The 18,846-nt window shown below is 39.2% G+C and overlaps 1 protein-coding gene across 3 annotated transcripts in view; it reads right to left on the bottom strand.

The window, feature by feature from the left end:
- Positions 1-18,846, bottom strand: part of LOC137176834 (interleukin-1 receptor accessory protein-like 1) — a 301,386-nt gene that overhangs the window by 229,050 nt on the left and 53,490 nt on the right. For all 3 annotated transcript variants that reach the window (XM_067582797.1, XM_067582799.1, XM_067582798.1), the window contains exon 2: positions 4,385-4,477. In XM_067582797.1, the coding sequence (XP_067438898.1) occupies positions 4,385-4,466 (82 nt within the window). In that variant the 5' untranslated portion in view covers positions 4,467-4,477. The remainder of the gene's footprint in view (positions 1-4,384; positions 4,478-18,846) is intronic.

Genomic DNA, 18,846 nt, shown 5'->3' with positions numbered 1-18,846 from the left:
AAAATAAATCAAGTATAGACTCAGAGATAATTCACTACATATTATTCAAGTTTTGCCCAGGAAAGAAAGCCAGTTCATTCAAGATCCCACATTTTAGCCATGTTGGCCTTATGACAAAGGGACAACGGGTCCACTTCTCAAAACAGCAAGTGTGCCATCAATAGACATGCTGTAGAACTGCTCCTAAGCAGGACGTATCACAGTATATCCTACTGGATAACAGGAAGACCCAATGTCTGGGAAGTACAGGTGGCCACATGGAGTAAACTGAACACCGAAGATAAGAAGACGGAGCAGAGTTCACAGCGTTATTCAGATGGAAAGTGATGACCATGAAATATTTTAGAACTAGTGGAGTATGTAGGAAATGCTCAACCTGTCATTTTTGAAATGTGTGTGCATGGCCTTTTTATTCTATTCTTTGGTCTGCTACAAGTCATTCTCAGTAACCTCTCTCACTCTGATTGTAATCCATGTTCAGAGGTTAGAAAAAGAATAAATGCATAGTTATTACTTCACAGAGTCTAAAGTCAGACCTTACACGAACTCTTGACTTTCTATTTCATATCAAATAAAGTGCAGCTGTATGGTGCACAGAAAGAGGATTCTGCTCCATTCAGCTCACTGCCAAGTAACCAAACGGGCACTTTTTGGGATTTCTCACACGCCTCTTCCAAGCATCTATTGTATCATATGGCACAAGTGGCCAACAAGGGAGCCGATTGTGTGTTTAAGACACTAACGGCACCACAAGTCATTTTCAGTGTGCGGGATCTTTTTTTCAATGACCAATAATAGCAAGTGTTTTAGAAATACACCAACAAAGCTACACTTTGTCCATGGATCACTCATATCCAGTTAGGGATAATTTATTTTTGATTATCCAGAATTGACCAGGCAGATTTTCTAATCAGATTCTAGACAGACATACTCAATTTTTGTCAAAAGGTTGGACATACTAACCGGCTTATATAATTTTTCTTGCTTAGCTCAGCTTTAAATGTCAGCAATTTGGCACTAAAGAGATGATTGATGTGGTATGGGTAAACAAAGGCTTGTAAATCTACTATATAATCAGCCAATAATACTGGAACAGTAATACCTATCAAAATAATCACATTAATATGCTTTCTAAATTACTTTTAAAGGTTTTAACGACCACTTTGTTCTTTCCCAGGAATGCTGCAAGCCTTACAATACGTTCATGTGTGAGACCTGCCACGTACAACCACAGTTTTCTATCGTTGCCCTACAGGGAGAAGCAAATCATTGTTAAGTGTCTTGCTGAAGGCCAGTTTAACAGGAGATGTGTCACTTGTTCACTTTTCCCACGTAGATTTTCCCACTGGGGAAGTGACAAGCCTACTCCTCTAATCTTTAGACCTCTGCCGTCACACAGACGTGTTAAACTGTGATCTGCATTCTGACCATGAAAAAGCAACTGGGATTCCAAATCCCTGCTGTAAGCCAAGACTGAAATGATATACTGGTGATCTACTTTGCTATTTGGGTACATTTTGTGATGCATTTTGCTTATTTCACAGATAACTAGTCATGCTTAACAAAGGCATCACACATATTGATACAGTGCCACTATATAATACTACACAACAGAAGACAATCTTTCAGAGCTACAACAAATCAGATCCACTTTGTCAGTTTAATCGTAATCAAAGAAAAAGTAGGTTATTTCTACACTTGTCGTTTTATGCTGAAAGGTCAAAAACTAACATAAAACACCAATTTCTACAAAATTTGTTCAATGGCACGGAGTTCAATCACAAAATAACTCCTAGAGTGAATTGTACATCATGGATTGAAAATCACAGACCTGATAATATACTGCCGTGTAAGGGTGGGGTTTTACTTCAACATCTAACTTGATGTGCTGTATTAAGCAAAAATATACATAATTATTCTGTTCGCTCAACCATTCAGGCCATATCAGCATTCTAACAAAGAGGAACCACAGCAGAGGACAAATGGATATGTTCTCCTACATATGCATGCTGAGGATTAGTATGGCAGATATGCATTGTATGTTTTTGCACCGTTCCACCCCAAGTACAAATGCAGACAAAGCATTACTCAAAGACGGGTGTTTTGAATTTAATCATCTACAGATAATAGTGGTGCACATGCAGCGCAGTGCAGGGGTTTCCAAAATGCGTATGTGTGATTTTGTGTGTGTGAGTGTATGTGCTTTAAGTGTGAGCCTAGCGGAAGGGAAAGCAAGTGGGATAGTGGATTATTGTCCCTGAAGGAGTCAATCAAGTCATTTAATTTCCTTTAATGGGCTGACACTTGCAGGGTTCATTGTCTACAGTGAATTTCTTGAACAAAAGGTAGAAACGAAAAACAGCCCCGTTTGCTACATCCTATCAGAGATTCAGTCAGTCAATTGTTTGATCCATTTCAACTGGATACCCATATTTTCCTGAATATTCTGAACTGTGGATGAAAAGCAAGGCTTCATAATACAGACTGATGTGGAATTAAATTCAGGTGACAGTTTTTCATTACAGAAACATACTACAATCAAAATTTCGGGTTTTACATAAGACAACAAGTCAAAAATATGACCAAACCAACCGCATAAACAAAGAAACCCTAAACCCTGAAAAGTGTTCCTTTGAAAATATAAATGCTATCTTACCGGGATATTCACCTTCCTGCCCCCGCTGCTACTTTCTATTCCATAAAAATGAAAGCAATGCAGTTTCAGACTGGCTTTTATTGCCCAGAATCCATTTTTACAATAGTGCTCTAACTTGCAACAAGCATGGCTTCTAATAAAGCCGTACCATCTAAAAGCAAAGGAACAAAGGACGGCGGTCTGGCTCAGATGGGGTGTTCATTTATCAGTGGACACGTTTCAAATCCTTGCCCCGGGCTATAGCTCGTGAAGCATCCTAGGAGATAGCCCGTAGGGACTTCTGCTGGAAAAGCAGAAAACCCTTTGATGAGCCTTGGGCCATTCCTGCACCTGTGTCTAATATGCATGGGTAAAAACCCAGACACAAGCAGCCTCTGGATAGTAAAAAAAAACAAAAAACAGACTGACAAAAGACTTCCTTTATGTTTCATGTTCGCAATTGTAGATGCTCCTCTGGCTTATTTCTGTCCTCTTTCGGAAAGTAATTATTCTCAATATCTGAAAAGGCAACAACCATAATAATGATTGGATATTCTTGGTTACTCTCTTAGATACAAAGTGCTTCATGCATGCAGAAAGTAACTTACTCACACACATTCACTCACTGTTAGCCTTTGCACCATGAAGACCAATTTGAGGCTTGGTTTGGTAATACGGTGCTTTTAAGAGAACACTCAGTTGCATCAAACAGCATAGAAAAAAAACAGCTAAAAACAATTAAAATAACTTTTTACCTATAGAAGGGAGATACATGCTAAAAATGAAGTCAAAACAGATGAATCATAAGACCAACTTATATTCAAAGAGTTCTTGGTTAATCATGCATCCTCTCCATACTGGCTGTGAGAGATCCCTTCCCAATATACGTAAGTAATGAGGGACAAATACACAGTCCTGGTTCTGTGCAAGAATGTATTCTAAAGCTTAGATGAAGTGAATATGATGCTTCAGCAGTTTAAATTAGTTAAACCAAATGGGTATTTTCCAAGGTTACAGTCTTTTTACTGAAAAATTCCCTCGCTGTGTACCATCCTCCGAGGAAACACTGTCCGAGGAAATTTTGCACTAAAAAGACTGTAAAATTGGAAAATACCCACTTGAATTGACTAACTGTGATCACTGAAGCCTCATTAGCTTCAGCTAAACTCACTTACATCAAATTTGCTTTAGGGAGGGATATTTTCACAGCCAGTATGGAATGAAGGAACAATTACAATGACCAAGAACACTCAATATTTGGATATGTCAGTATTGTCTTAAGACAGACTACAAAAATGTGAACCTATGCATTATAACTGAAATGCACATGGTTTATGTTATCTCTCATTATGTAATCATGAGGTATGTTGCAAATGCCTCAAGAATAAACACAGAAGATTATAAAACAGATTATACCACTCAAATGACCTGCAAAGTTCAACAGCAGCATATTGCATCATTCACTGCACCTCAAATTGGTTGTTTGTAGACTTAAAAATCAAGATGTTGAAAGACAGGACAGCTCAGTATTTCATCATGACCCATCCCTCTACTGTTGACTGAAACACTTATTTGTGCTTTCAGGCAAAAAAAGAGCCTTGAAATCTCAGTAGGTTCCAGGGAATCAAATGTCTGTATCAATTAATGTAGCTGTAGCATTAAATAAATGTGAGTGTCTTAATAGTTTTTTAGAACTGTCCTCTATTAGAAGAGAAGGGAGACACAGTAGTTGTTGTAGAAAAGACTTACCTGAGCCTCTCTTCGACACCACTTTCAGGCAATAGACCACAACGGCATGAAGCAGGATCAGAAAAGGAATGGGAGCTTTCATTTTTACCAGTCCTACAAGGAAACAAAGGCTTGAGTTATTATTTTGTACTGAGGCATGCTGTGAATACACTGAATGCATCCAAAACATCAAATGAAGAAGAGATAACGATTTTGGCAGGAGATGCTCGATCAAAGCTCAAATATAAAAAACAGCAGGTTCTGCCAATAATTATGGAACTCTTACAAGACCTAAGGTCAGCTGGAAAAATTTCAACTATCCTAAGTTCATCTGCCTCTGCTTTATTTATACCGGTGTCTCTTCAGGGACTTACTGTATAATCAGGGCGAAGTTGTTGATGATACAAATGTCAAGACACATCTCTATCAAGGCATACCTGGCTTTGCTGCTTTGTCAACTACCCACAGCACTAATCCAACTTCTCCCCCACCAACATGACATAATCAGGTGCCCACATAAATCAGGTTCTCTCTGTGTAATTGTTTAGAAAAGCTTCACCAGATGGTGGATAGAAGTGAATATGGCCTAATATACTAGAGAACTACCATAAATGTAGATGTAGTGACAATAATAGTGTTATTAATGATGGGAATGATATAACATGTCAGTGGATGTCAGTGAAATACAGTAAGTTTAAAGCCATCTCGCTCTGAGTACATGTTCCAGCCCCACACTGGATCCATGTGCACACCAGAATGATGGACACACCAAATATCAAATCAAGTCAAATCACTGTAACACATATGTTTAGGATATTGTATGCAATATAAATGAGTAATCTGTGACCAAATAATGGAAAAAATTGTGCCCAAAAGACAAATTGGCCTGGCAGCTACATTGGCCTGTCACACATATCAGTGTTGGCGTTAATGTCGGTCGATAAGTGACAATAAATTGCAGCAGGGCTGTAATTTACAAACTCCTAGATTATTTCTAATTGGAAGATATCCCAGTGCATATCTTGGTCACAAGGCTTTGCAAACACCTTTGTTAGGTGTACTCATGATTCATTTTGGAATAAGACTGAAAGTAAAAATAACTTTCATTGGTTTATAAGAAAACTCCACAGGGCATCTTTAAGTAAATGAAAACAATCCATTGTAATGTGCTATATTTCATAACAGCACTGATTGGAGTGTTTAATCCAGTTTACACTGTAATCACATGCCAATGATTGAGATACTGTATTGTTTATTCGATTTTTACAGCAATGCAAGCATTAAATTATAATTCTGTGCTGACACCATCTCTGTCAACCATGGAATAAATGTTTAACTAGGTGAAGCTGAAATTAATTCTAGCTGTGAATAATACTGTAATATGAAAATCTGGTGCTTTATCTCATAATAATGCACACTCTCTAGCCAATGAGAATTGGGAATTCCTTGTGGTGAGAAAAACCTTATTGCAGTCAAACTTTATTGAAAATAAAACGGGACTGGTCTAAAGTTTAATTAAAGTGAACAGTGTTTATTCAGATTTTGTCGGCAGCAAACAGTATTCTTCAGTGATACACTTGCTCATTGAACCCCTTCATGTGACTGTATAATCACTCTTTTTATTGGGCATCTAATTCCTCTCTTTGCTACAGGCAAAAGTGCCATCTCTGCTATAGCTCAACAAGATACCCATGTAGGCTACAAGGGCGCTTCCATTGGCATTTCAGTCACGACAAAGATGCTTCACATAGATTCCACAAAGCAGCATCAGAAAGCCTTTGAGGGGAAACCCTGAAAAGCCACAATAACCCTTGAGACACTCATAGAGGCATGCGAAACTGGCCATCAGCCAAAGACGGCAACATTGCCGTGTTCTCCTCGTCAAAGGCCTATTGTCGTCAGCCCTTGCTTCCTGCAACCAATGCCACCTCAGAAAAGCAACACGCTACCACACAAAAATCTTATCTTTTTAATTAGTTTTCCATGTTGGGTGCAAGTCTGCAACATTAGCACAAAAGCTGTGGTCTCTTTCTTTGGTTTGAACACAGAGGAAACGACTGAATCACCAGTTCTGCTCAGTATCCCTTCAGCTCAAAGTGATATCCTGGACTACAAGACATCAAAGCCAGCCATTATTATCAGTGAAAAGGTTAAAAACATGTTCTTGCGATGCATGGTAAATTTTTTTTTGTTGATACCAACTACACTGATGAGCAAATACAGTAAATCATCTTCTGTTGGGTACACTGATCACAAACCATGCCTGCATATGTGCAGTGAGCAAAAATTGTGGATTATGGGATTAAATATATTAAAGAATCACACATGAAAACATGACATAGTGCTTTGCCATAAGCTTCTGTGCAGCCGTTGAGAGGAAAATGGCTCCAGAAGTCAGGTTTCACAAAGCTGTTTCCAAGGACACTGATCTCACTGTGTTTTTTTTTTCTCCCACCAAGGTTAGTTAGAAATGTTATTTGTGTCTTTTTCATGGGCAGTGGAGAAATATAGGGTGTTACAGACTGTATAGATTTGAATTGTAGCAATACAACTGAAATACCAGTGCAGAAAATCATAAACAAAAACAAAAAAAAGTGCAATGGCATTTTAACATTCATTACAAACAGTCATATCGCTGTATACTGTTCATTGTGGGATAATGATAACAAAAGAGCAAAATAATATCGAGGTTATGCAGGAGAAAAACGTTATGCAACATCAGCTATATGCTATAGTAAATAGCAAAAAAGAAACTGTGATGAAGCTCATGTGTTTAATCATGATTTTAAAAGGAATTAAATATTCTAAAGTTTAGCTTAGTAATATTGAACAGAGTTCAATATTAGATGTGGGGCATGTACAGCAGAGGTGATGAGTGACATTTCATTGGTGGTGGTGTGGGGAAGTTAAAAGTGGTGCTGAGGAGTCTTACAGCCTGAGGGAAGAAGATGCCCTACCTCCTCCAAGACAGCAGCAGGGTGAACACACTGAAGCTGGACTGGATGATGTCCTTAAATGCTCTGTGGGCTATGCTTAGGCAACTCGTCTCACTAATGTTGCATTCAGTTAATGATGTTCTGGGTGAATTTCATTACCAGCTGCAGATGCTGGGCCTTAAATGTGCCGTGCCAGGGTGCAACGGGACTGGTTAGGATACTTCTGCACACAGCACTTGTGTTTAGCAGTATTTTGTGAGATGTACCTGCCAATCTGAACTGTCTGGATTCCCCAACAGCAGACCAGATTTACAGTGGGTAATACTCAAGCCAAGACTGCTGAGCTTGTCAAACAACGTAGGTGACATAGGTGCTGTTATTTTTGAGTCATGGGAGGCCTGAGTGGAGATGACTTCTGACTGGATCTGCTTGCACCAAGTGTAATAATGATAGGGGTGAGTGCCATAGGTTGGCAAATGTTGAGGAGGGACAGTTGCAGGGCTTCTCTGGTAAAAGGACAATGGTCTCGGTTTTGAAGCAGGTGAGGAGCTTTCCGTGATATGTCAAAGAGATCACTTGAGACATCTGTGAAATGTACATAGGGTAACTTCACATTAATCCTCAGCGGGGTCTTTCTCACATCCGCTGTTGACACAAGTGCTAGACCCTCTGAGGAAAAGGGATGCTGCTTTAATAGCTGGCTCTGTTGAGGAGATCAAAGTGAACGTAAAAGGTGTTGAGCTCATATGACAGCGAGGCCTTGCATTGATGCGGGCCACATGTCCATGCGGCTGTTATTTGTATTAAGGTTCCTCTACTTGATGCTTTGTGTTCACGATGGCTACGTTCCATCTCGCTGCTGTTATGTTGCACACTTGCACCACTTTACCTGAAAGACGCTTTATAGGCTCTGGAGAGGGCCCTCACCACTCCACTGATTCAGGATTTCTGATTGGGAAACTACTTTGTCTTACTCATCACAGCATAATCAGTTGATTTATGATCAAACTGTTGGGTTCTGTTAGGTGCCTTGTGCAAGTCACTGCACTCAAAACTGGAGAGCTGCTACAGTTCCATCAGTTCGTAATTTAACAACTGATTTTACAGATGACTTTAGTCTCTTAACCAGCAGGGAGTAAGCTGGAAAGAAAAGAAAGGGAAAAGTGGTCTGATTGTTCAACATGGAGGCGGGGAAGGCTTGTAGCAACCAGGAATGTTTGAATAAACATTGTCATGATTTCATTGTTCTCCTTTTTTTGCTAGATTTCAGCGGCCTTCAGCAAAATACTTACTTTATCATTCGTTTTCTGCTTCTGATGCAAGTGGTTTAAGAAGATGGCCACCTGTTTGAAGAAACAAGCTACTCAAGGGCTTATCAAGGTCAAATACTCAATTTGTTATCAGCAATCATGAAAGGGGTGTCAATGTATTATTGCTACTATCATCTTACTTCTTGGCACATGGTTATTAGCTAGCGAGAAGTGAAAGATTCAGTGCAGCTGTCTAACTGTCAGAGATATGATCAGGAACACAATACAGCAGAAAAAAGCAAGAAGAGTTATCCCCTTTCAACAAATGAACGGATACTGGATGTCCAAAAAAATATGAAATCCGAGAAAAAAAAAAAAAAAAAAAAAAAACTATCCTCCCTTAAAAATCCTACAATGAAAGCTTATCCTGTCAAGCATCTCATAGTATACCATTCTTTAAAGAAAAGCTCATCCAAAAGGTGCTGTCACCTGTCTCTCATTCTCTGATTGCTTTTTTCCTCAAGCATCCACTTTCTCTCCTCCCTGACAGTGTTTCCTCCTCAGCGGATTCATCCAAAATTCAATTACTTTCGAGGAGGGTTCGGCAAGAGAAATGGGGCACTCTCTCAACACTCTCGGGGCTCGGAGTTAGCCCTGAGGAATGCATCTCCCTCTCACACTAGCACACAAACAATTTCAGCAATCGACGACTGAGGCTTTACTGCTTTACTACAGCTCGCCAGATGGATATTGAGATGATGATTTATACCGATCTCTCATTTCAAGTCTCTCTTGCTCTGTCACACATTTGCTCTCGGCTGTTCACACCAAAGGCCTTCGTGCTCAATTCTGAACCACTGCTCATATCTGATGTTTCTGGGTGACTGTTCGTATCTTTGTGGAATGTTACCCGTATCGGATACCAACGTGAACTGACAACGAGAAGCAATAACAGACATGGGTTTTTTGTACCTACACTTCTACCGCTTGTTGGGAAAACATTTCTGTTCTGTGCCTTTGAGTTTCTATTGAATTAAGGTGTAAAACTTGGGCATTTTGCTCACTTCTTCCATTGTTGAGTCTCATCATCCTGCGCACGAACACTGACTCAGCCAAACTGCCAAGGATGTGACAATTGTGAGATTATTTATTTTTATTTATATAATTATTTTCAACGCAACTCTAACTGGTACTGCTATTAGTGGAGTGAAAGATGAAGAGTGCCAAGACAAATATGAATATGCTTAACTACTTATTTTATGAAAGAGCCAGGGGGACAGCAATTTTCTTTAAAGGCCCAGGATTCCTAGCTACGCCTCTGATTTGGACTAATTCTGATCTCTTAAACATATGTAGCATAATGGGTCACATGCCTTGAATCACATATCCACATTGGAGATGAAAAAATTAATTAGAACAGCAAAGCTCTGATTTGCAGTGTGAACGACACCCTGTCTGTCTCTATCATTACCCCCCACCACCATCTCTCCCCCATGTCACCTCTCTGCCCCCTTCCTCCTACCTCCAGTTGGAAAATTGATATGTACTCTGCTTGGTGAGTTATTAACATTTCTATTTGTGAGGAACACTTTTCCAGCCCTTACACCCTTGGCTGACGCACACACACACCCACACGAGTCCGTGCTCTCCTCACTGAATTATTCCATTTTAGATTATCTAATAACCCTGCAACAAGCCTCCATGTTCTTCACATGCACACGAGAAGTGAGAGAGAGAAGAGGTCGCTTCTCGAATGCAATTGACACCTCTAAACATGTTTAACACCATCAATGTCTTCAAATAATGTTTATTCTGCGTTAGGGTTAAAAATATGGATGCAGTCCATTTCTTCCCTAGCAACAGTGAGAAAAAAAAAACAGCACAAAAGCATTAAGAATGCAATCAACAGATGAATACAGAGCACTGAAATGGAATTCATACACACACACACACTTGTGAAGCGACATTGTGAGTAATAGTGTTTTTGCTTTAGTTGCTAGGGTTTTGTGTGGTGAGCGTACAACAGACGAAAATACAGTTTGAGAGAGATGAACACAGCACATATCCCACAGTGAGGCCTTTGTGTTCATGTCATTTTAGAAACCGTTAGGATATCTGAGTTGCCGACTAGTGACATATTTAAACCACTTGCTATGACAGTGCTTTAAATATGCTTCAAATGTGATGTTCTCAGTAGTAAACTAGCCAGCTACAACGGTTGTCTTCATTTGACGCCAAGCAAAAAGTATACTATTCAGGGGTGTAGCCGGGATTTTGAAATATTGAGGTCAAGTAATTCCCCAACCACTAAAGTCTGTACATTTATACAAAAAATTCCACACTTTTTATATTTATGTAACTGTTAAAATATATTTTCTGTAAATGTAATCTCCCTGCATGATGAACTTCTTCACAACTGTAGAAATATAATTCTGGTAGAGAAACACTAAATCCTGTTAGTTTTACTTGTTTTGTTTTGCTAAAAAGGTCAATTCTAAGAATATCATAATCAGACTTAAAACACTCCCCTGGTTGTTAAAACCCAACAATTTCCCAGAGACAATACTGAAGACATGACCTCAGCGCCCTGTTACTAATTAAAAATACACTGCAGTATTACTCCTCTTCAACTGACTACTGAGGCTTAAAAATATTTTTATCCCCACAATCATTATATCTTAAGCTGAACACAAATTGAAAAATCATAATTATGATTTCCTAAGTTGTAAACAGGTGTACAAGGGACCCAAACTTATTATCACAGTGACCAGTTTGACTTTACGTTCACTCCCAGATTAGCTACTAGCTCTCTAGCAAGGCTAGTATGTACGGTACCTCAAAATAAGAACCTCTATGGCTGAAGAAATCCACATGCTTTTCCTGTTTTTGTCTTCAAATCGGCAATATATTAAACCAAAACAGAAAATTATTTGTTTTTCGATTTTATTGTTATATCTATATTATCTACCCATACTGCATCTCTACTAAAACATTGTCATTGGCTATGCTTGCTATAAGATAGATAGATAGATAGATGGATAGATAGATAGATAGATAGATAGATAAAGACGAAAAGAGAAATTCAACCAGGGTTCCAGCAAATGACAAGCCTACATCCTCACCAAGGATGAGGGAGACATGCATTACAGGGCATCTATCTATCTATCTTATAGCAAGCATAGCCAATGACAATGTTTTTGTAGAGATGCAGTAGGGGCAGATAATATAGATAAAATAAAAGTAAAAAATAAGTCGTTTTCTGTTTTTGGTTTAATTTCTATCCCAATTGCCAATTTGAAGATGAAAATGTATGGAAAAGTACGTAGTACTTCCGTTTTTTTAATTCAGACGAAAAACGGAAAGACAAAATAATGCATTGTATATTTGTTTATCCTGTTATCAAACAAGTTAAACACAGCTTTGGGCGGAGGGTACACAGAATCTGCACGAGACCACCATTCGCTTCCCATTTACAACCACGAGTGTGATGTTTCCAACTGCGTCGGGACATTTTTTTTTTTACTGTAACTGTTGTGGTGTTTACTGTTGCCATGACAATGAAGGTTGCCTAACTTCAAGGAAGTACTAACCCCATTTCAAGCGATCATTTTAACGCAAACCATGATCTTTCCCTAACCCTAACCAAATGGTTTTTTGTGCCTTAACCTTACTCGACCTTAACCACAGCGTTGTCACACCATAAACATAATTATTTTTTAAGAGTGATTTGTAACGATTTAGAAAGCAGCTTTGTGGAAGTGACAAAAAAATGGTCTTTAGGTGAAAAATGGCAGATTCAGTATATAATGTATAATTTAAACATTTTATTTTTGGTCTTGGGAGCTGTTTGCCACCAGCCAGGCTGACAAAATCCACTTCCAATGAATTCTGTGGACACATACAAAAATGCGTGCACACTGGCTCTCTCTCACACACACACACACACACACACACACACACACGCACATACAGACTGTCTTTGCAGTCACGTCCAATTCTTAGTCCCATTCCCTGAGCTGCCTGCTAACTAGATTCTTTATCCTGCCTGGCTGTCAGGGAAATAAGGATGACATTAAATGAACGGAGCTCTCTCTTTGGATATTTCAGGCCAGGACTAAGAGGACTGAGGGAGAGCCTGCTGGAATCACTGAGAGGACAAGGTGAAAGGGGAGGAGAGGATGAATGAACGCTAGAGAAAGGAGAAGAAGAGAGGACCAGGAGAAAGCAACCATGAGAGGCAGTATCATGAGATGGTGCCAAGCAGCAGAGCATTGACACACACTGAAGCAAGCAACTGAGGAATATTCTGGTAACTGCAAATTCTCATGCAAACTATCCAGATTTAGACACCATAGTGATTAACATTTGAGTTTTACAGACTTGACTGTCTCAATAACTGTCTATAAAAATGTGTTAGTGTGATTTAAAAGATTAAACCAATTTGTAGCATCTGTGCAGCAAATTTTCCAGTGTTAATAGATGTTGATTTTTCAAAACATGGACAAGTATTTGGGTTGAAAAAGAGTCGTTTGTTCATTTAGCACTAAAGCGGCATTTCAGACTGTCTAAAAGTTTTAAATTAACTCTGATGGATATGGGTTTATAATAAAATGGCACAGTGATGAATCACACGCTGCTAAATTAATACTGACAATTGTGCTCTACAGCTACACTGCAGATCACTCAGCACTCTTTGAAAGGATTCTATCAGCATTAAAACAGACTTTTCTTGTCATCATGTTATAAGCAAATGATTTTCATGATCATATAACACATAAATCTGTACTGAGGTTTTGATGGCAACTTTTTTTTTTACAGTTACTTGCGTAGAATCCAGCAAGTTGTTTGTACTCAACCCCCACATCCCAGCTCGATCTGAACTGCCTGTGTCAATCAAACCCTCAAACACGGTCAGAGTTCAAGGTTTCAAATGGGATTCACCCCGAGAGGAAGTGTGTTACAGTAGCTGCTGAATGACACTTGTAACAACTCGTGCCGCAGGGTTACCTGGAGTCTAACATCAGCTACATATAACTATAGCAACTGTACGTGTGCTTAAGAGACACATTCCCAATGCTAAATAAAATGAAAATTAATCAAGCCGAGGTCGAGACTTCCAAAGGCAACCATGAGATATTCACGGGCTGAAGCATTTCGTTCTTTATCTCTCTCACACACAACCTCTTACACACATTTTTACTCAACACCTAATTTTAAATCTGTGACACCGAGACTGATCTGCTGCCGAACAGACGAGTCTCTAGCTAACTCTACAGTATGCTAATGCTATTCACTGGAGAGCATCAAAGTCTGAGTTCTTCAAGGAGCTTTGACTTTAAGTTAAAAAAAATAAAAAAAACATTGCATACATTTACAGTGTAACAGTAGGAAAAGATTTCATTGGAAATGTCTTTTTTTTTTTTTTTCAGTTGGCCTTTAGAGGAAGCAGGATGTTTGACATCCTCTTGTACTACAGAGCAGCTTTTTTTACAGATTACAGGGAAATATGAATAGCATCCAATAAAATGTCCAACAAATGTCCTTAAACCATAAGAAATGTAGAAGGTAAAGGCCTACAAAAATGCCCTGGAACTTCCTGTAGTTTGCCAAGTCACTTCAGCTGAATATACTTTCTTGTCTAAGCAGCACAACCGTGGGCTGATTTGAGGAGGAATGAAAGAGGATTGTCAGATTATTAACACAACTTAATAAACGCCTACCCTAAAGCAACCATAATCATTAAGGCTGCTTAACATTTATCTTCCTGATTTAAAAAGAGGAAGAAAAAAAAAAATCAGCCACAAGGAAGAATCAGCTTGAGCCAAAAGGAGAGAAAATGCACAAGCCAGCCAACAGCAACAAACAAACAAAGCCTTTGATCGAAGAAGTCTTTCTTCTGACAGACAATGTGCTTGAAATTGTACAGTCAATTTATCTGACTTTGTGTGTTGAGGTTGTACACTGCATGAAAGTACTGCGGTTTCATCATTGATGAATGCACAATGCTAAGGATAATGATGAATGTGCAGCATGTGGTTTTTGAATTATTTGATTGAAACATACAATATACCGTATTTTGGCAAGCTGTCTTTCCTTTGAGTTGAAATTTAAACCAAACAAAGCAAAGTGTATTTCTCCTCATAGGGGCAGGTGCACAATCAGCACTTGGGAAATAACTGTATGTTATATATATATTCAATTCATAGCCTCATTGCAAAAGTAGACACACACACACACACAAAACTGTCAATGTGAAAGCTATTTGTCTTCACTGCACCTTTTCTCCAAAAAAAAAATGCCCCTCACATGTCTGAACCAAACAGCCCTGCAAGCAAAAATAAACTGAAGTGCTAAGGTGAGCAGACATGCTGTAGTTGCCACTGAGAGCTTAACGGCGCAATGCAAATAAGCTTTCACACAATAACAGACGACCCGCAGCTCCATGCTAGGCAGCTGAGATTCAATATCGGAGGACAAGAAGTGCAGCGTCCCTAGGCCCTTCTTGTAAAGTGGCCCATAAATCGAGAACCCTGTTGAGAGCCAGCCTCTGTGGGTCTGGTCCAGCAGGGGGAGAAACAGCCTCACTCTGGCTGGGGAAAAGCACCCGCTTCGAATGTTATCACTTGATTGAACCTACTAGTAGGTGTAGCAGGCCCCTTCTAACCCATATCTATGAGGCTGATAACCACTGATAACACCCATTCAGTCAAGTGATAGCATTTGAAGCGGGTGGGAAAAGGCACACCAGTAACCCCCTCAGTTGTAATGCAGCTTACAACTATTACCATCATTACCCAATCTGGGAATCTGATTACTGGACTAAATTTGAATACAGAGATGATGCTCTGGGTGTTCAGTCGTGCATGTAACTGAAGTGCTACGACTATCTGGCATTGATTACTACTTAGGCTGTGTTCAGAAATACTGTAGCACTGCATGAAAAGATGATGCCTGCTCATTTCAATCTGATCAGAGGCCTCTAGCAGGAAACACAAGGATAAAATGATTGATTGATTTTTGATAAATCTACAGAGGTGTAGAATCCTGTCTCATGGTATTACAAGCTGATGTGTACTGTTTTGACATCTGATAAGCCTTGACACTCATGCATGTATTACTCAAACTAAACTTCCTGGATCATATCACATCTTCTCACATGTACGTGTACATTGAGATTTCTAGCATACAGTACCAGTCTAATGTTTGGACAGACCTTCTCATTCACTTAAATGAGAAAGTGCGTCCAAACTTTTGACTGGTACTGTATATGAATCATCATCATTTTGTGTCCTTTATGACAAGTGTCATATCAACATCAATTTAGAAATCTAGCAGAATTATATTGAGGGATTTTAGCAAAAACATGCTATTGTTCCATTTTGGGGTCCTATATAGTGCAGAAATTGTACATTCAAATTGCGGTTCAGTAAATATAGTGCCATAGGTACCATAATAGGGAGACTTTTCGGACACAACCTGTCTGAATTGTTCTGATCGCGTACTAGAGGCAGGTTGAAATAAATGTATATGGTTAGCTGTAAATGCCATGTTGCCCCAGGTCTTGTGCGTAATGGCTAATGACTAATGGCAAATGATAAATGAAGGACTGCTAATGAAGCGCTCCTTGATTTCACTCACTATTAATCCCTTGACGTAGTTGTTCAATTTAAGGTCCCGTCTGGCTCACAGGGGAGAATTTGGCGTAAACAAGGTCAGAGTTCCTACTGAGGCTACTCATGTATGCATTCATATACTATATGCAAATAGGCCTCAATAGCCCACTCCAGTTGGTACTGTACATAATAACCTGCGCATTGACTTTCAGTGACTATACTTAAAAGCCTTTGCTGAAACCACACCATCCCCTGAATGGGCTTGTGAAAGGCTCTGTGGAATTCCCTGAATATCTGAACACCAGACACTTAGAATACAGGTTAAAATGTGAATAAAAATTGGTAGTTGTGATAGTGTTTTGATAACATTAGAGAGCCGTGTCTCCTCTGGTATGCAGTTACCCTGCAAATGCATCAGCTTGCACAATAATGTGTCTGGGTCTCCTTTTCTTCTCTCTTGCCAACTGGCATTTTGTGTGATTTTTTTATCTCCACACCAACGTATGGAATGTCACAACAAAGCCTTCATGAATGAGTAAGCACAGATCCGATGAAGAGAAGAGGGGAAATGGGAGGAAAAATTGCTCATTTTGCTTCCCCTGGCATGCAATTTCCATCCTCTATCCACATTTCTCTAAAAGCTATCTAAAACACATCAACTTCATCTTTCTAGGCTGAATGGGCCTCAGAGGATCACCTCCAGACATGGCACGATGGCAGTGGGGCTGAAAAGAAAGGATGAAAATGATAATTCTGCCCTCTTGCTTATAGCAATGGGCTTCCCATTCTACTGCTGATTAAAAAGTGGAAAAAAGGCATTCATTTTAAACGTCACTTGCCCCTAGAAAAGAAAAATTCTGTATATTGAGGTAATTGATCACATCTCAGATGGCCGTTTCATCAGAGGAGGTACAATATGAGTATCGCCTCTTCATTTTAGTTGTGTTACAAATGAACAGCACAACATTTAAGCTCCGGGGCATGTTACACTGTGGCTGACCTCGAGTCCTTTTATTTTCTGTTGTAACAAATTGGAAAATAGAGTGCTTTTAAATTGAACTTGATTCTAGTCAACTTAATGCTTTGGTTCTCCCCACAAGACATACTCGTACATACACAGAATAGCTTACATAGGTTTTTCAAGAGCAATGCGAAGAGACAGATGGAAATGATGCCATTACCATTCTTTTATTGCAGTATTAATCGTTGCTCTGTTAGGATAGGAATACCATTACCTGCTGAAGGTAAATAAAGCTAGTATAGCAGCTGCAGACACTCAGCTCGGTTCACATCCATACATGAAGGCATTCAGATCAAAGTCTAAAAAAATAAGTGGCCCATGAAAATGATTTGCAATGAAGACAATTTCTTTTGATACGTCTCTGCTGAATAACAGCAAGGGAAGGGTGCAAAGAGTAAAAAGTAAAAAGTAAGAGTAAAAAGAGTACAAAGTAAACGAGGGGTCAATTCTGAAGGCCATCTATTTTTCCATATACAACCTAGTCTCCCATCAGCAAGTGATTGTGGTTGCTATGTTCTCTGAAAGGGATACAAGGCTAGGGTTTCCTACATCTGCAGGAAACAGATTAGAGGCAGACAAAGCAAAGCTTCTTCTGTCACACTCTTAAATCGGACTTGACATAACCTACCTTGTGGTTACAGAATTGCAAATGATGACATCTGTTATGGACTGTTGTGCACTGGAATGGGGGAAAGACTACCACTTATCACTGAGTCCACCATGCAGGTATGCGCATATTTAGTGGTCTTGAATTCTTAAAGAAAATGTAGATCAAAATAGATGGTATAATTTAGAGATGGGCAATATGGATAATATCTATCACAGTGTATGTTTAAGTTATACAAAAGATTGCATTAAGTTTACCACTACGCTGGTGACAGTGGGCATGACCCCCCCCCCCAAAAAAAAAAATTATGCTAAGATTGCACTTAATGAATATTTTCATTATCAAGTGATCTATCAATTATTTTTCTCAGTTAATCAATTCCCCACTCTTCAGGCTATAAGGAGTCAGAAAAAGTTGGAAAATGCCCATCAGAAGTTCTGAGAATCCAAGGCAACGATTTCAAATTGTCCAATTTGTTTTGTTTGTTTTGTTCAACTGAAAAGCTTCTTTTTAAAGAGAGAAAGATCCCCCACTGTTATCTGGCACCTAAGCTATGTTAAAACAATGAATGAAAAGCTGTACCAGAAAATACTATTTGACTGAAGCATGAAAACACATGGTTGGATTGAAATTTTGGTATTCATCCTTGGTAGTCATGACTGTTCTTTGTATGAGTGAGGCGACATGCGCAGACATATTGTAATCTACCTGATCTACCATACTTGTCAATTCATGACATGATGGCTGCAACAAAAATAAATGGCTTTGAATCAGATCGATGCCCAATGATTGAGATGGAAAATGGAACAAGGCATGGGGAAAGAGGAATCTCATCTTCACGGGAATTGGATTTTCAAAAGATTTAACTGAGAGCTCGTCTGTTATGCATGTAGTCCGGGCTTCTAATACTCAGATTTCACAACAGTCAATAAGTCTGCACAGCGGTGCCAAGCAGGGATGGAAGGTACTCAAGCTGAAGTACAACATTTATGATATTTGCACACATGCACATAGTCACATACAAAAACACAAGCTGGATAACCTCTCAGTATTTCC

Source organism: Thunnus thynnus, chromosome 24 (assembly GCF_963924715.1).
Source record: "Thunnus thynnus chromosome 24, fThuThy2.1, whole genome shotgun sequence".
NCBI classification, from domain to species: domain Eukaryota; kingdom Metazoa; phylum Chordata; class Actinopteri; order Scombriformes; family Scombridae; genus Thunnus; species Thunnus thynnus.
The sequence above is the reverse complement of the archived record's forward strand: the minus strand, read 5'-3'. Positions and strand labels throughout refer to the sequence as shown.